General features: G+C 27.2%; 1 protein-coding gene across 3 annotated transcripts in view; it reads right to left on the bottom strand.

Annotated features, from left to right (window-relative positions):
* Positions 1–13,545, bottom strand: part of LOC100161460 (nocturnin) — a 21,210-nt gene extending 7,665 nt beyond the window's left edge. Inside the window, exons 1-4 of one of the 3 annotated variants that reach the window (XM_003244051.4) lie at positions 13,247–13,545; positions 8,198–8,412; positions 7,934–8,072; positions 7,656–7,852 (exon numbers count right to left, since the gene is read on the bottom strand). In XM_003244051.4, the coding sequence (XP_003244099.1) occupies positions 7,656–7,846 (191 nt within the window). In that variant the 5' untranslated portion in view covers positions 7,847–7,852; positions 7,934–8,072; positions 8,198–8,412; positions 13,247–13,545. Of the gene's footprint in view, positions 1–7,655; positions 7,853–7,933; positions 8,073–8,197; positions 8,413–11,405; positions 11,517–13,242 lie in introns of those variants that run through there. The other 2 variants (XM_008184226.3, XM_029486479.1) reach the window with 2 other exon arrangements.
* Between the last annotated feature and the right edge of the window lie 5,062 nt (positions 13,546–18,607).

Here is an 18,607-nt window from a genome sequence, read left to right as displayed (position 1 = left end):
CAGGTACGAAAGCTGTAAACGCCGCGGAAGACTCGCGTTCTCCGCCCGCGCCGTCTCCTTATATTTGATACAAGCGCCGCGGATTCGCCACAGTTATGCAAATATGCGGTTTAACGTGCCTTTTTGCTATTCATTTTTTTTTTTTTTTTTTGTTACTAGTCCATTCTAGTCGCCTGACGTTTTTTGTTCACGTTTTCTCTTCACTCGCCCGCGCACGCGCACACACAAGTCAGTAGTCACAATGAGCGCGTGTACCTATAATATTACATTGTAATATTGAACACGCGTTTACAAAATTGAAAATTATATTATTATCGTACACGCACACTGCAATACCCGCGTGTCGACTTGTACCTACGTCACGCGGTCTGAACCTAAATGTATATTATACAGGTATATCCTCGTCGCGTATTGTAATAACAATAATATATACAAAGTATTAATAATATGTATACAACATAATAATAATATGTATACAATATAATAATAATAATAATAATAATAAGACGTGTTAAATAATAATATATTATGCGCCGCGTACGCGTGCGAGGATAGTATAGGTAGGTACCGCATACAGGTACACGCAGCCTCCTCGTCGCCGTATCAAAGACGTCAATCTCCTCTCCGTCTGCGGTGACAAACGACGACTGTACAATGGGGACATGGGGTTATTACTCATTATAATAATGACAATATTACACGGTCGCGCGTGCGGCGGATTACGCGCCTCGCCATCGTCCCAACCGGTAAGTCGGTTCATAATATTATTGTCATTATGCGTTAGTCCTGTGGTGACCGTCTCGTTATCGGATTTCCGCCTACGCTGCACAGGCGCACAGCGTACCTGTAGTGTCTACCTACTACAAATGTTATAGTATGCTCTTCGTCACCGCGCGACTTTATAATATTATTATTTATTATGCTAATTGTAAATGTACCTATAATATTATATTATTATTATATTAATACATTTACGCTGTACGATATATACGCGTATACAACTATTGAACTATACGGATAGAGTAGGTATATAATTACAAATCTATTATTGATTATTATAATATTATCATATTGTATATTCATTGCCACACTTATTGCGTGGACGGCTAGGGCTGTATATAGATTTTTGCCACTATACAATTATTATTTTTATAGTTTTAAATGGTTGTTTGAATTTCTTTTTGTATAAAATGTTTAGATTATAATTACATTTTTGTCAAAACTCACGAATTCAGTGGCACAAATAAGAAATTTATTCAGGCGGTGCTCAAGCCAATAGAAAATGTTTGACATTAATATGTCTTATGTTTAGGGGTAAAATAAAAGTATGCAACGAAAAAAATTCAACGTTTTTTTGGTGTACTTCCTGTGGTGCTAGAAACTTGAAATTTGAACCGTAGGTTCTTATAATGGTTTCATGCAAAGTATGAATTTAGAAGTTGAAATTCGTTCCCTTCATCCCTCTCAATAAGTGTAATCTATTCTTTCTCTTGATTACTAAAAGTTTCGATATAAATGAAAATATATTGTATACAATTAATACAATTGTTTGTGTGTCACTAAAAAGCTTGGTTCGCTATGCCTTAATCAATAATCATAGACAGCAACCGTTTGTCCGTCATAAGACATATTAATGATCTTATGTTTTTCCCAAAAGCGAGAAATTTTTTAAAAATAAATGTACCTACATAATTTTAAGAGTATTATTTATACCTATTACCTAGTATTTCTGTAATTTTGTAGGTATATAAATATCTATGTGTTATAACATAATATACCTATATTATATGCACTGTGTGTCCGCGAAAATTGGGTACACTCCATAAGTGGCTAACTCAGTTAGCTATAGTACTTCTATACTAAAATATTTATAATACTGTTTGTGAGAGATTGATGATCTAATATGTTATTTTTTTTTTTGCGAGTGGTATCGGAACTGAGGTGGGAAAATGGTCTAGTTATATGTGCAGCAAACAAAAATTCAAAAATATGTATAGGGATGCACTGAGTAATATGGGTAATTAAATTATACAGTCTACCCTGTTTTCGTGGACACACGGTATATTGTAACATACCTATAATCTATAAATATATTATATATTATATTCTTATTTTTGAGGGGGCTTATTCGCTAAAGCCTCATCCTCTAATATTTGTTTCACTGCAACATGGATACGTGTTAACAACTAGCATACGAATATACGATACTATGTTTACGAATGTCAAATAGTAATATTATACACGTACCTATGCGGATATACATACTGATTACTATAAGAGAAAATTATATATTATACCAGATGCAAATAGTAGGGTGGACATTTTAAATACCTACATAGCAGGGTATGGAATAAAGTATAAACATTATCATTGTTAGAACGTTTGCAAACACAACTATAATACAAGGTGATTTACCAAGTATGATCATTGCTCACGCCCCTTTTTATCTTTCAATAGTTAGAATTTGATTATATAGGTACATCTTAAATACCATATTTTTAAACACTTAAATACAAATGTTTAACACTATAAAACACTTATTATAAATCTAAGTATATATTTGTATAATATACAAATTATAATATAGACGATATATTATACAATATGTACGCCTAGGTACTTAAAAAATTCTAAAAATCTAAATTTGATTAGACATTAACAGGAGCTAGAGTTGGCCATTGAAAAAATTGTTTTAGTCCATCGGCTCGCTCTACAGGGTAAACGGCTGAACGTATATTATGTAAGGTTACTTTTATATATAAAGTATCAATCGATTAGAAATATTGTGTAGATGGGAATGGGGGAACTTGTAAGCATATTGGTTGGATGGCTTAAAAGTTAGAACCAAAAATGTTTAAGTACTTTTCAGTCCGATTTTTCGTAGGTATGTGACGACAATATCGTAAATTATAATATTGTCCCCCCCCGATCCACCGCCTATCAATCCCACTACTCTCATTTCTGTAGCAACATTCACTCTTAATCACGATATCATATTATTAAAACTTAAAACCACGTATTTCTTGTCGCGTATACTTGACTGTAACTACCATAATACATTTACGTAAAAGTTATTTAAAAATTTTTATTACCTTATAATAGTCTATCTTGAAACACGTTGTTATTACTTATTTCTAGTCACGTAAAAATGACTTACCAACAATAAGGTATCAACAAAAAATTAGTGATATACTGATATCCCAATAAAAACACTCCATTAACTCATTGTAAAAAAACGCAAAGTATAAAAAATAAGGCTTTTAAAGTTGTGATATAGTTTTATAGCTAAGTCTTTGAACTATAAACATCATTATCATTTATGTTAAAGTTGTCAATATGTAAAATATTAATATTTGAAAATGCTCATAATTCACAAAATTAAAATATCGTGAAAACCCAACGAAAGAACACAGATAATGTTTTTACCTTAAAATTGGATAGTTGGTTGAATAATATAAAAAGTAACAGCACACCATTAAAACTAGTGAACGAAAATTTGCCATGTCGTACGTGTGTAAGATGGAGACAACATATTATCCTTTTAAGTTAAAATTTTAAAAGTACTACTGCATAATGAGTACATACTAATATAGACATATAGTCTACCTCTACAATGTCTACTATCATAGAAATAGGTAGTGTATTAGGTACTAAGATATAAAGTCGCCAAGCTAAAATCAATTATTTAGCAGACTATTTTAACATAAATTATATCTATAGTTTAAAGATTTAGGTATACAATTATATCACAACTTTTAGAGCAGTTTTTTTACACGGAGTTTTTGTTAGGATAATATTATCATATATTATATCAAACTATCGAGTATGTATAGGAACGATAAAGAATATGAGTAAATATTAATAATTTATAATACTTGATGAAACATTTCAAATAAATTTCAAATAATATGATTCCAAACGACCTAACTTCATACTGTAGATATACATTTTTAAATCAATAATTTATTTTTATTTCGAAATCAAACGTTGTATTCCTGCAAACATATATGCAGACATGCAGTTAATATATTGTTATATTTAAATAATCCAATTATATTAACTCACAAAGCTATATAATAGTAAGGTGTATCTCCGATCTCCTAGTACACAATTTAGAGAGGACTTAATAATTAACACTATTACTAATAATTTCTATTATTTATTTATTTACCTATGCGTTAATTATACGCGCTTTAATCAGTACTCACTACAGTCTACAGATCAATAAAACATAATATTTAATAATATATAATTATAACTAAAACTGGTACCTATTTTGTACTCATAATTCAAAATAATAATGTAGATTTTCTTCCACAATTTCAATGTTAACTTCTCTTTGAAGATTATGCATAAAATAATAAAAATAAACCTTGATTTTCGTGAAATTTACAAATATTGACTAGTTTTATTTTTGGCATTAACGCTAAATTTAACATGATAAACTAATTCTGACTACTCAGTATCAAGGCAAAACGTATATGTAATGTCTTTAACTTTTCTAATTGTTTGTCTTATATATAGTTATATCAAGGTCCACTGTTTTTGTTTCGTATGGAAATTTAAAACAATAACTATGTAAGGTATCTTCAGAATAAAACGATAATACCTATACTAGTATTAAGAATTAATATAAATCCCTACCCGTTGGTGCCCGTTAGTGCTTTGCACCTATTTTATATTAACGCACTACAATTTACGAATAAGGAAGTATCAAGTAACTATTAAAGCTATAACAATAATTAATAATTATACCTTCCTAATAATTTTCATTTATAAATCGTTTTATAAATTAATATTATATTGAAATTAAAAACACATTTTTGAATTAAGTTTATCAAAAACTATATTATGTTAGAATATAAATTAACTTTAAATTTGTCATCCAGAATTATTTTTGAAATGTATTAAATATACGTTTCAAATAAATAAATAGTAAGTACCTACATAAACATTAAACACTAAACAGTAAACGCATTGGTAGGTACATACTACAAATGTGTTCAAATATTATGTGATGTATTTAATAACTGGGCATGACATGAACATTGTACTATAGCTTAATATAATAATTATAGCAACATTAACTTTTTTCTATTATAGTCCATGAACGCTTACCCAACAAATATCTACTATAAAAATACCACTAATTAAAATGTATTAAAGTGAAATTTAATAAAGACAAACTTACTTTATATTTAGTTTATAAATAGTACTTGCAGAACGATTTAAGTAATATAGATTTATACTTATACAAAATTATATCTATTAATAAAATAATATCCACTCTTTCATCACCAACAATATATAGTACTTAAACAACATTTTATCAATTTATTATGGTAACACATTGACTGATTCTTGGCTCTTTTGCTACTGATGTACAACTACAACTATGTGCCAACTGCCTACAAGACAATTATTACGAGGGTCAAAGTATTTGTGTAAGGTTTCAACAAAATTAATTATTTTATTTTTTATAAGCATATAGTAGAAATGGGGTGAAACTATTCAAACATAAACCTTTGTATTGCTATTTGTGTTATATTTTAGTATTTCATACTGATTTTCATCGTTTAATACGGGTATTTAAAAAATATATACCTACTTTTGGTAATAAACTAATAAAATATTTGAGAAAAAAGATTATATTATTTAATAAACTATATACTCTTTGAAGTCATTACTTTCCTAACTGAATCCAACCCAAATAATCTTATTGATAAAATGATATCGTTACAACAATATATTTTATGATTTAAAATGAACTAAGTATTTATTCTTTTTTAATTGATGTTCTTTTTTTAATGACATTATTGATTAAAGTACCAATTTTGAAATGTATTAATATAAAATTAAAGTAAAATGATAATAATATATTGAAAGAAATTCGATTTTAGAAAAGTATAAAGGAATTTATTTTGATTGACCTTGAAATGAAATACTTTTAATGTCGTAGATTTGTAAAAAAAAAAAATATATCTCATTTGAGAAATGTATATTGTTTAATATACCTACAGAATGTAACAAGAAGACCTGACGGATGTAATAACTTTTGTTCTAATCAATATTATTGAATTTTTTTTTTTATTTATACTTTATAGTCACTTGCGCTACACACATGAAAAAAATATTTTTATTTTTTAATTCTAAAAATTTTAAAATTTAAATTGTTAGGATAAATTCAAAATAGCCTGTTTGTGAATCTGATTAAAAAACAGTTTTTATAGTAAAAACATTTATCTAAGTCAAGTAGTTTATTTTAAGAATTTTTTAAAATATCAATATTATTTTTATTTAATTAATTTGGAACGTAATAACATTTTTCATAATATTATTTTTAGGAATATACTGACATGAGTATATTTCTTAAATTATCTACTAAACATATTATTTTCAGAATTTTTTTTTTTGACAGGTCTTCCCGTTACAACCTGTATAATATAGTCATATATATAATCATTAATACATTATCACCTATCAGTATTAGGTAAACATATGTATACATAGGTATTTTTAAATAATATATACTACGATGACATTAATTATATATTTTTGATTCTTAAATCCTATGATACATTTTAACACAGACCAAATAAATAATAATTAGAAGTTAAACATAATACGAGTTTAAAAACAAAAAAAAAAAAATTGCAAAGAAATATTATCTATGTAATATATATGGAAATTAATTACAAGTTATATTCGAGGTCATTAAATCGAATAATATTTAAAAAAATCTTTCTTATCTTTTTAACTTAAAATTAAATAAAACACACCCATTATTTTTACAATAAAATATATATACCTATAATTACTAAGTTACCTATCCCTCCGGTATAATTTACACAAGTAATAATAAAAAATATACTGCTTGACAAAAATCTTCTCTATTTAATAATTATCAACATACCTAATCTTTAATTTGTATATACCAAAATACCGAATATTTCACTGTACAATACATGAGTACTAATCTATAGGTATACTTATAGGTACTGCTATACCTAAAGCTATATAATAATTTATAAGAATAAATAAAAATGAACTTAGTATGATAATGATATTATGTAGATGTTTGAGGAATTTAAAACATAAATAATATCGTGATTCATGATTTGTTAGATATTTAAAAATTGAAAAACTATTGACACTTATCACTATAGTATCGGTGCTAAAGAAGTTAATTTTAAATTGATTAGAGTATAATTATTAAAAAATTAATAGTTTGGATTCCAAACTTTGGAATGAGACACAAGTATTTAATAATATATATGTAGTAATTATAATAATTTCTAGTGTGTATAATTCAATTATATTATTTTGAAGAATGAATATTTTTCGTATAAAAAAATATACATGCCATTTACAGTGGTTAAATTTAAAACAGTATCATTAGATATTTATATTGAAACGAACGTTTCAAATGTTTTAAATAGCTTATTAACACATACAGTAGGTACATACCTACTATAGTACAAATATATCTATATTATTATGTTAAATGAATCATTATACTTCAAAATAGAATCGGTAGATATCAAATAATACATTCGATTAAAATACTATTAATATAGATAGCATTTCATTTTATCTACAAGCAAAAAATCAACTATATTATGGCAAATAATTCTGATAAATATTTTTAAACTTACCTAACTAAATATAAAAGTAATTCTCTGGGTGGTTCATATGGTTGGCCTGGTCTTAGTCCTAATTCAACACTCCTTGCTTGTAATCGTCTTCTTGCAGCTGGCGATGTCATCAAGCTAACACTGGCAAGAGTTTCAGCCAACTCCAGTGACCGTTTAATTGCGGATAAGTCATACCGACACGGCTTTTCCATTTTGTTCTTATATTCAAAGTAATTAAAAAATGATATTTTTCAAAAAGAAAATTATAAAAAGAAAATTATAATCATTGTTTTACTTACAAAGTATATATCACAGTGACGAACAAAAGCAATTATGAACCGGCGGGTCCGGTAGCGAGAATAACAACTGTGTGGTTTTCGGGCGTGAGTAAACACTATACTTGATAGATAGTTATTTTCAGTGATAAACAATAATCATCTAGAAATTATAATTAAAGGGTAAAAAAAAATTAGCATTCAATTGTCGTGGGAGATCGTAAGTTGGAAAATAGTTGGCCGGTCAGTAAAAAAAATAATAAAACAATACAGTTTTACTCGTATTACTTATACAACGCGGCTATTTTTCCATCAGTCAGGAAGTCGTACACACGATAACTGTTGAACGACGGTGTCTCGGCGAAGAGACTTCAATGCCGAGGTCACTACCTGTGGCCGGCCTTCCAATACACAGCTCGCTAGTACTTTGTGTAACATTCACCAGTGTCACGTGACTGATAGTTTTCACTGATATAATTTCCTTTTTTTACCCACTTGAGCACCTGAAGTACACGAAAAAACCCATTAGACTAGGTAATTTTAAAGTTCAGCATTCATCAAGTAAATTTAATTTGATCTTATAAAAGCGTCATGTTATACATAAGAAAACTTTACAATTACATTACTCCAATAATTCGTTTGAATATTCTGATCATAGGCCATAGAATAATATTTTCATTGCTTAATATATTATTATTACTTATTCCAAAATAACGAGTAAAAAGAATTAAATTGAGTTGTTTGTTTAAAAATAAATAAATTCGAAAGGATTATTAATGTCTTATAACTTATTAGTTAATGTTACGACAATAAATGGTCGAATTAAAACTACATATATTATTGCTTATCTCATATTCTTATAAATTTTGCTCTAGAGTACATATTGCACTCACAGGTTCTCTAAAAAAAATCTTCATATTACAGACGTATAAAATTAATTGACTTGTTTTTACGTTCTTAATATATTATAAATAGAAGTGCTTAAAATATTAATTTCTAAATAGAGATAATACTTATAAATTATAATTAATAATATATAATTGTAGTATGTATATGATTTAAAATGCTATTAAAACTAGGTGAAAAAAATCAAATAGTTATAACTCATAAACCTATTTATGCTATATTATAATAGTCTATATATTCAAGACTCTAGAATATAATATAATACAATTAAAATTACATATTAAAATGATTTACTATTTAAATTTACAAATAGATAGTTGAATAGTTCAATAACATAATTAGAATCGATAAATAGATACCTACTAAATATTTTAAAATGGAAAATTGTATTATTAAAAAAATTACAGTATGTACCTATTATTTATATTTATTTGAGAAAAAGTTCGGTTATATTTTTGTAGGCAAATGGTTCAATTAATTAAAAAAAAAATAAGAAGAAGAATTATAAAGAACAACGATACGAAGAGTAAGATCCATGGATATTAATGACCTAATGACAAAAAAATCATAAGAAAACATAATATATTAATATTTATGTATAAATGCGAATCAATGGAGAATACTAACGTTGAACGAAGATTTTATACCATAGATTATCCCTACAAGTTATAATATACCGTATTATATTTAAAACTTTCGATGGAAAATTCAATAAAAATGTTTTATGTTTAAAAATTATATTTCATTATTTATTCACACTTGTATCGTATACTAATCATATTAGGACATTGCACAAAAACAAGTATACGTAATATAGCTATGGAAATAAGGTCATCATATACTGAATGAGAATGACTGAACTTATGGGTAAATTATTTATAGTTGAAATTTTAAAATAAGGTTTTTATTTCTAATGTTAGGAAAATAATATAATTTCGTTTACACTTACCTGTATGTGAATAAAAATAAAAATAAAACAATTTATTGATTTAGTAAACATTTAAATATATAATATATTAGAAGACAAATTAACTGTAGCTAACAGTAAGCTATAAAATCCAATATTTTATTACACATAGAATATTATATTTTATAAGTCTACTAAAGTTTTTATTAAAAGTCCCATTTGACTTAAATATATGTTTTTTCTGTGTTCAATTTTATCCCATTTAAAAATAATGATTTAAGTGTGATAACTAATTAATAACTTGTGAATTTATGTAGATGAGCAGGTATACCTCGATAATATTAGATTATAATAGTTATAACTAATGAATTGATAAATAATAAACCCGACATAAATATTAGACAAATATCTTAATGCGCATAAGACATATGGAGGTAAACTAACCTCGTATAATAATCCGTTATCTATTATTGTGCCTATAAAGACAATTCACATATAGGTACACTTTATATCCAATAAAAATTAATTTATGACAGACATTGGTTTCATAGCACGATCTTGATTAAAGTGATTGTTTCATGGTCGGTTAGTGCATACAAGTCAATATACTTTAAATATCATGATCATTATTAAGATATATACTTATAGGTACAAAAGAAATTGTAAAAGAAAGATTATATAGATATACCTACTAGAAAATCGATTGTGTTTAATAAACATGACGTATTTGAATAAATCATAAATATTCAAAAGTAGAGCACAATATCTGTAGACGCACAACCGTCTTCTTATAACAAAAAGATAATATCCTGTAAAGTGTAGACTGAATGTAGAACATTCATAAAACATTAAAACTAATAATGAAATATTAATATTAGATTTTAAATTTCGAGCTAAGCATTTTATAATAATATTAAGTTTGTTGACTTATTAATATTATTCTTTTTTTTAGAATCCACGTTTTTGGCAGTAGGTAATTAATAATTATAGATAACCCCAAACACAAAATTATTAATATATTTTAACATTGGATCATTATAAATTGAATGCATACAATTGCGAAATTATTAAAAAACTGCGATTTAAAAACGATATTATTCCCCTGAATTATTTTTTTGAGTGCAATTGGTTTTCAATAAACAATAATAATTTATTGCTGAACCCTGGCAATATTTTTTTCAACTGTTATATTCTTTTTTAAGAATCATTGTTTCAAGCATGTAAATAATAACGCTAAATTAAGAAAAAAAAATGTTATTAGTAGGTTTTTATTATCATATTATTGGAAATTATTGGAAATTAGCAGTTAATCATATAGGTGCATGTTATTTATTTGTTAATATTATATTGTGAACTGTTACAATCGTACAATTATTATAGAAGGAAAATACCTATAGCTATAGATAAGTTGTTTATTGTATCTTAAAAAAATAAAAAATAAACTTCATAATTTTTTCTACTTAAACGATGGGTTTTTTTCATTTCGCCATCGCTAAAATTAATTATACCTATTTACAATTTATATAATATAATATATGATACAACCAAAAGTTGTGTATTGAGAAAAAAACATGTTTCCCTTCTTGCCTTTTACAAGATACATCGATGACGTTTAACAACGATAATAAATGTTTTCTTAGAATTTAGTTTTATAATAATATACCTATACACACAAGTACATACTTCAGATGCTTTGAACTACTGCGGCAGCTTCTTTTTCGTTGAATTAACTAATTGAGGGAAGATGTTGTCTCAGTATATATTTTATGGAAAACGAATTTAAACTTATTTTAATACACATACAATTTTGATATTTATTAGATAATAAATAATTTTACCTATTTCACTTTAAGAATGCATTTTTACCTATCTACATTCTTTAGAGACATTATAATATACACCCTATTCCTATTTCATAATGAGATGAAAAATGGTTTTGAACTTTTAAATAGTCGCAATATTCAAAAAATTTAAACAAAACTATAAAACTGTATTGTGTATTTTTTTTTAAAGAATTTGATTTTAAAATAACTAATTTAACATAAACATCGTATTATTATAACTGTGTCTGTGACCTGCGCGAATATAATAATGAATAGTGCCGGAATTGTATTACATAATCGGTTATTATATTACCACTTAATATTTATAGATTAAAAAATGTTCTGACGTCTTTGACACAAGTCTAATTAAAATTATTATTAAATTGCAGTAATATATAATTATTTCATTAATTGTATATTATATACATGTGTAATAATCGAGTGTTAACGCACTTCTTCAAAATCAAATGAGTAATTAATGGCCGACAGCAGTTTACCCGTGGTTTGCTTATCAAATGCAGATACTATCCAATGGTCGACGTTTGTTATGGATAGCCGACGGCAATAAGCCGGGTTATTCCAACTAAAAAGTGCGAGTAATGAAGTTGATCGTTCGCCAAACGGCAAACATATAGAAAACTGCGTTAGTACGTTACTGCGGCTGTATAATACAATATAAGAAAAAGGAAAAAATTTAAATCGGGTTCGTAAAATTTTAACAACTGCATAGAGTAGGTACATCTGTCCTAGTTGACTCGCATTATATTACTACTATAAGTTCACAAGGATTCTAATATATAAAATATATAATATTATATATACTATATAGTTAAGATATGGCTCGTATCATTTGTTTTCTCTTTCTGTAGTTTCACGCGCTATGCACGTGGCAAATTTTCGTTCAGCAGAATTAATACTGTATTAGCTTCAATAATATTTGGATGAATTGACCTGTCATCAAACTTTATAAGAACATTATAATATGAATTAATATCTGTGTTAGTACGTATTGGCTGTTTTACTACGTTTCGATAGTCATGCATGGAAAATAATAATGCTTCCGTATCACAAACATTTGAAACATTGTTAAAAATCCAACATACAAACACAAATTAGATTCTTAATTCTGAGTCATATATTATACACGATTCAATCTAATAGCTAGGCTATCAACACAAGATTGGGTCAGCTGAACGAAAATTTGCAAGCGATGGGTCAGAGGGAGAAAACCAACAGTGCAAGACGGTCAACCTGTTAAATAGTAGTCTAGAGTCTAGACTCTAGACAAAAATAATTTACAATTATAATTAATATTAAATTAAGTTAATCAACGTTTAGCAGTCGTGTTTCGATTGATTATAGTCTCGACACGTCTTTTAGTACAGCTGTCGAAGTAAAAACTAACAACCGAAAACAGGATTTATGCGAATCACCGGTGGTGGGTCAACAATGTGCATGCGTGTTACTTATGAAGACGATTCATAATATTATACTATTATGTATACAACTTGTACACACAGTCTACAGTCAAGTATACGGTAAATAATATAATAACAATAACACCTATGTCTTGCGTATATCGTATATTGTGTATTTAGTAAACAGTAAACGATATACTGTTTAATACATGAAACTTGGTGACTGCGGATGATAAATGCGTAATACTAAATATAATATAATATATTACAATTGTATACCTACGCCCAGTACACTTTACACATGCATAATACACAACTGCAGTTATCGTGGCGAAATATTATCGCGGAAAAACGTATACAATTCGAAATATAGGTATTGTGTATAATATGCGATTTCACACACTTTAATGCACACGCACACATATGAATACGGACACGTTTATTGCACTTCAAACACTAGAATAATATTTTATTTATTATTAAAAATAGCAGCTATAATATATAATATTATGTGCCTATGTGTCCGACGACGACGACGACGACGACCACGAAGACGATGACGTATGGACGGACGACCGAATGTATCTGGACGGACGTACATAATATTATAACGTTTCTTTGGCGGACGAAAGGAAATTATTATTTGTTCGGATAAAAAAACAACAACACACATTATTATGGAGTAGGCGTCACCTCATCTATATACATAATATATTATAATTAATAATATGCATAAATGTACAGTAAAATAAACTCGTAAACACGCGTTCGCTAATATATATTATATTGTTGACTTCGAAACCCCGAGAGAATATAATATTATATACTGAACGTGCGAGTTGTTTTGAAAAACCGCCAATTATACATTTTTTTAGGCAACTTTTTTTTTTTTCACAACCAGAGATCTTGCTATTTATTTTTAAAACCATCAGATATTTTGCGATGCGTCACTCATTACAGTTATTATTATTTATATTATGTCAGACTCAGCTCTCCGATACATCGCAGTAATGCTAAGACGAAATTCACATTTACGCTAATTAGTAATATTCATCAATCACGTGATTAAATCGATATTTTAAATGGTAGCATGAAAATATTTTGATTCGCAAAAGTTAAAAATAAATTGTTTGATTTGATATTATAGTAAGTAGGATTTGTAATCGTTTGCAACTATAGTGATTGAAGATAATTAATTGAATTAACCAACTCAACCTTGTATCCCTGTTGCTTATATTAACATAAAGTCTTAAAGCGCACAATTAAATTGTTTATTTTATACATATAATATATTATATTACCTATGTGTTATGTAGGTACAATAAGTGATTCTTTTACAAGTAAACCCAAATTTTTCACAAATTATTGGAAATATTTTTTTACATAATATATATGAGCTCAGTAAAGAATCCCAAAATGTTGGTCTAGTGGTCTAGTACTGCACTCTATTATGCGAGATTTAAAATACCGAGCCACCTAGGTAGGAACTTATAAAGTTATAACTTGCTATAACTACCTACTCGTTCAAAATTTGATTTTTATTTATATAATAATATTATCGTACCTATTGAAAATTATTCCGATTAGAATAAATGATGAAATTAAAAATGTGTATTAGCTGAAGAATTAAAATTCTATTTTTGAAAGAATCACCTTGGTATTATATTGAATATTTACTTTATTTAACATGTATAGCCGTTGTAGGTTAGGTTAGGTGCCTGTATTCTTATTGACAAGGGTTATTAATTTTGTAAGATGTAAATTTGGAGCGAAAAGTGTAAACTCTTATTTAATATTCAATTAGCAGATTGCAGATAACAATAAATTGTAACCAATATGATAATTATTATTTATTATTATAATACATACAGATGGGAATTTTCAATAATTTTGTTTTATGTGGTTACTAGTTAGCAGCTTAGCTGCAATAAATGAGTCGGGCCATCAATTAACTATTTATATATTATATATACCTGAGATTTTATAGATCCTGAGGCCATTTAATTATTTTATAGACTGTAGGTACTCACTACTCACTTAGCGTATTATGCTTTTAAAAAATGAATCGAAACCTGCTCGTTAAGTTTAATTCAACCCTGATGTCTAGGCCGTCAAATTTATAATTGCAACTATACGCTAAAATATGAAACCCGTACTAATTAAAACCTGTTACTTTATTATACATATAGGCGTTGCAACGAAGAATTAATTTTTTAAAATGCACTGTTAACATCGCACTAAAATGACATTTAAAATGTGTAAAGTCACAAAGGAAAATTTGGCAAGGCCGTCCTCAATTGCCATTACTTCAAAATATCGATGATAATTATGTCACATTCATATAAGAATAATACCTAACATTTAAATAATATAGGTCCGTCATACTGTCATAAGTATACCAACACGAATACAATTCATAATTCTCAAACGGTAATTTAACAGTGTATTAAAAGTGTCTATATCTATATGAATTAAAAAAGTATAAACCACATTTATTAAAGAAGAAAATTTAAGAGTTAAATTGCAAAAAAAATAAAAAGGTGTTCACTAATTCGTGATAGATATATCAAATTTGAATTGAATTAAAACTATAATATATACTTGGATTAACTACCTATATTAGGTATATTAGTTAAGCAACTTTTTAGTTGTTATTGGCTCGTCAAGTTAGTAAAGAAAAAATTTAAGAAAGTTGAATTATCTATATGTACATAAATATAGATTTAAATATTAGAGTTACTTGTGTTTGTTTAGTGTGTTGAATGTAAAGAAAATTATAATTACTTGGAAAACGCTATCATTTTTCAATAATTGAATAATGACTAATGTCTCCAACCTTCAAAATATGTAACTGACAATTACTGCAAGTAAACTAGCGACTATAGCGAGCTGCATACTGCAGATGCCTTGAAAGGAGTAGGTAGGTCAAAGAAATTACAATATTTATTTTACATTAAATTTTAATATATAATCTTTTTTTCAAATTGAACATGGTGTGGAATTGAAATAAGTTCAGCTGTATATAATATATATTGAAACATATATATTATATATAAGTATTATAATTAAGTAGCTATCAAGTAAGAACATTAGTCGTGTCAGATATAAATCGTTTTATAGTATAGCAAATGTTATTACAATTATAAAATTGAATAATTATTAAATCCAAGATTTTACCTAACTATATTATAACTGAATACAATTCATTTTATAGAATATACCTACAATTAATAAATAATAAAAAAGAAATGAACCTTCTGGTTCCAACTGTCTAGTATAGGTACTCTTGTCGACTGCAGCAGTCAGCAAGCACATTCGTTCGTTTAATTCCGAATCTATAAGTAAGTCTTTTTATAATAATACTTTTTGAATTCAATTCACAGTAACATATAATTAAAACTTTTGTTTATGCATAATGTATATTTACTAAGATAACCTTCATGGTGAATCCGAACATTGGGTGGGCAAAAATATCCAAGGATTATAGTGAGAGATTTCATTGTCTGATAATATGATGGGTTCCATCATTATTCATTAGTCATTACCTATATCTAGTTCAGATATCATAATGATATAAGTATATATAACACAATTAACATTTATTAGCACTTATACATAGGAAGTTACACAGGTATTCTTATTTTTTATTTTAACATCCAATCTATATATTTATAAAGAACGTTCCAAACAGAAATGTCTAGACGACACAAATTTTGAACAAAAAATATTAAGTATGTATATCTTGCATATATTCAATATGAATAAATTATTATAAATAAAACGTGTTTTTAAATATTCAAAGAACACATTTAATGTCATAGTATAGATATCATTAAATTTGATATTGATAATTTTAATTTACTGTGGCTATAGCCTATAGGTTTTTTGGAAGACAATTTATTTATTCAGACAAGTTGAAGTAATACAATTCTTAGTAGGTACACCAATTGACAGTTGTGAATATAGGTAGGTACTTTAAATGACAAGTTACAACATCAACATTTAAAACACAAAATACAATGAAAACATTTAACAAACATCCTATTTGTATGTGCCCTGCACATATTATTTATTTGTACAAACAATATATTATGTTAATATATTGTATTGATGGCTGTTATAGATAGAATTATAGATATAATGACGATTACATTTGCCGGTTGCATTAACATTTTTTTAACAAATTTACAACAATAATTAATTTATATACCTAATACAATTTATATAATACACCAACACAAACATCCAAATTATTGAAAAAAAAATACATTATATTATTATATTATACAAACATACATAAAGCGAATTAGTGAATTTATAAAATGATCAAATAAAAAAAGCTTTTGATCAGATTGCAGCAATGGTAGGTTGTGTCGTTGACCGTTGTGATGTTTTTATCAGAGACAATGGTTTCCAATTAAAGAACTGAGAATACGAATTAAATAGGGATTATAGGTAATGACCAGTAATTAGTAAATAGTAATCAGTAATAACTAATCAGGATAGGTATATATTATTATATACACACATATCTAATATTTTATTATTATCTTCATTGTTTCAAAGAATGTACAATGTACATAATATATATTATATTATTATATATAACATATATTGTACATTATACACAAACATTTAAACGAAAGTCTCAAAATCCCAAATACACATTATAATAATATGATATTTTTAGTTTAACAATTAACATGACGTTCTCTATTGTGTTCGTATTTTGTTTTAAATTTTACGGTTTTTAAAAATAAAAATGCCTTTTGTAAGTTTATTATCTAAATTATCAGAAATATCTGACCTAGCCATACCTAGATAAACTAATTTGTCTAGTTTTAATTTTTTATTATTAGCTATTAACATATTGTTCGGATTATTTAGTAAAATATACAATTATAGGTATGTAAATACGGACTTTAAAATTATATTTAAAAATAATACAGTAAAATGTATTGTGCATGTTTATTGTACACATTTTATGTGCTTTTGTGCAAGTTTTGACAATTACTGACATTTGTTTCGAATTTCGAATTTACTTACCGTTTTTGATAAATTCAAGTCCGAATTCAAGACCTTCAGGGGCCCAGGGACCAATTGGTACATGGTGGTTGTGGACCCCAACCGATGAAAAAATGGTCATGTCTCCTACTCACCTTGCCCGTGGTGGTGAACATGGTAGGTGGGTGACGGGCCCCTACGCCCATTAGTTCTAACGAGAAAAAAAATATTTTTGTAAGCACTATAAAAAGTATAAATTATCACTCAATGTAATTTTAAGCTGAGAAGACTAATGGGCCCTGGGTGGCCGGGGATGTGCCCCCCTGCCACCCTTATCCGGGCTTGGTGATAATGTAAATCGATATGCGAGTATGCGACTGTTTATATGTAATAAGATTACTGTTCTGATTACTACGAATTAAACGCCCATCCCCAGGACGTACAAACAAATTTATTAGAAACTCCATGTCATCTTTAACATAATATGTTTTCATACTTTCATATAAAAACATGTAAAATATAAAAAATAATTAGTTTTGCTCTATTATTCGCCCCCACTGCCCCCCTCTTAATTACGCCACTGCTTGTACGCCCAAGAGAAATACTTAATAGCGTTATAAAGTTATAACTTTAAACAAGT

This window comes from Acyrthosiphon pisum, chromosome A1 (assembly GCF_005508785.2).
Source record: "Acyrthosiphon pisum isolate AL4f chromosome A1, pea_aphid_22Mar2018_4r6ur, whole genome shotgun sequence".
Lineage (NCBI taxonomy): Eukaryota > Metazoa > Arthropoda > Insecta > Hemiptera > Aphididae > Acyrthosiphon > Acyrthosiphon pisum.
Note: the sequence above shows the minus strand (reverse complement) of the source record. Positions and strands in the feature narration are given on the sequence as shown.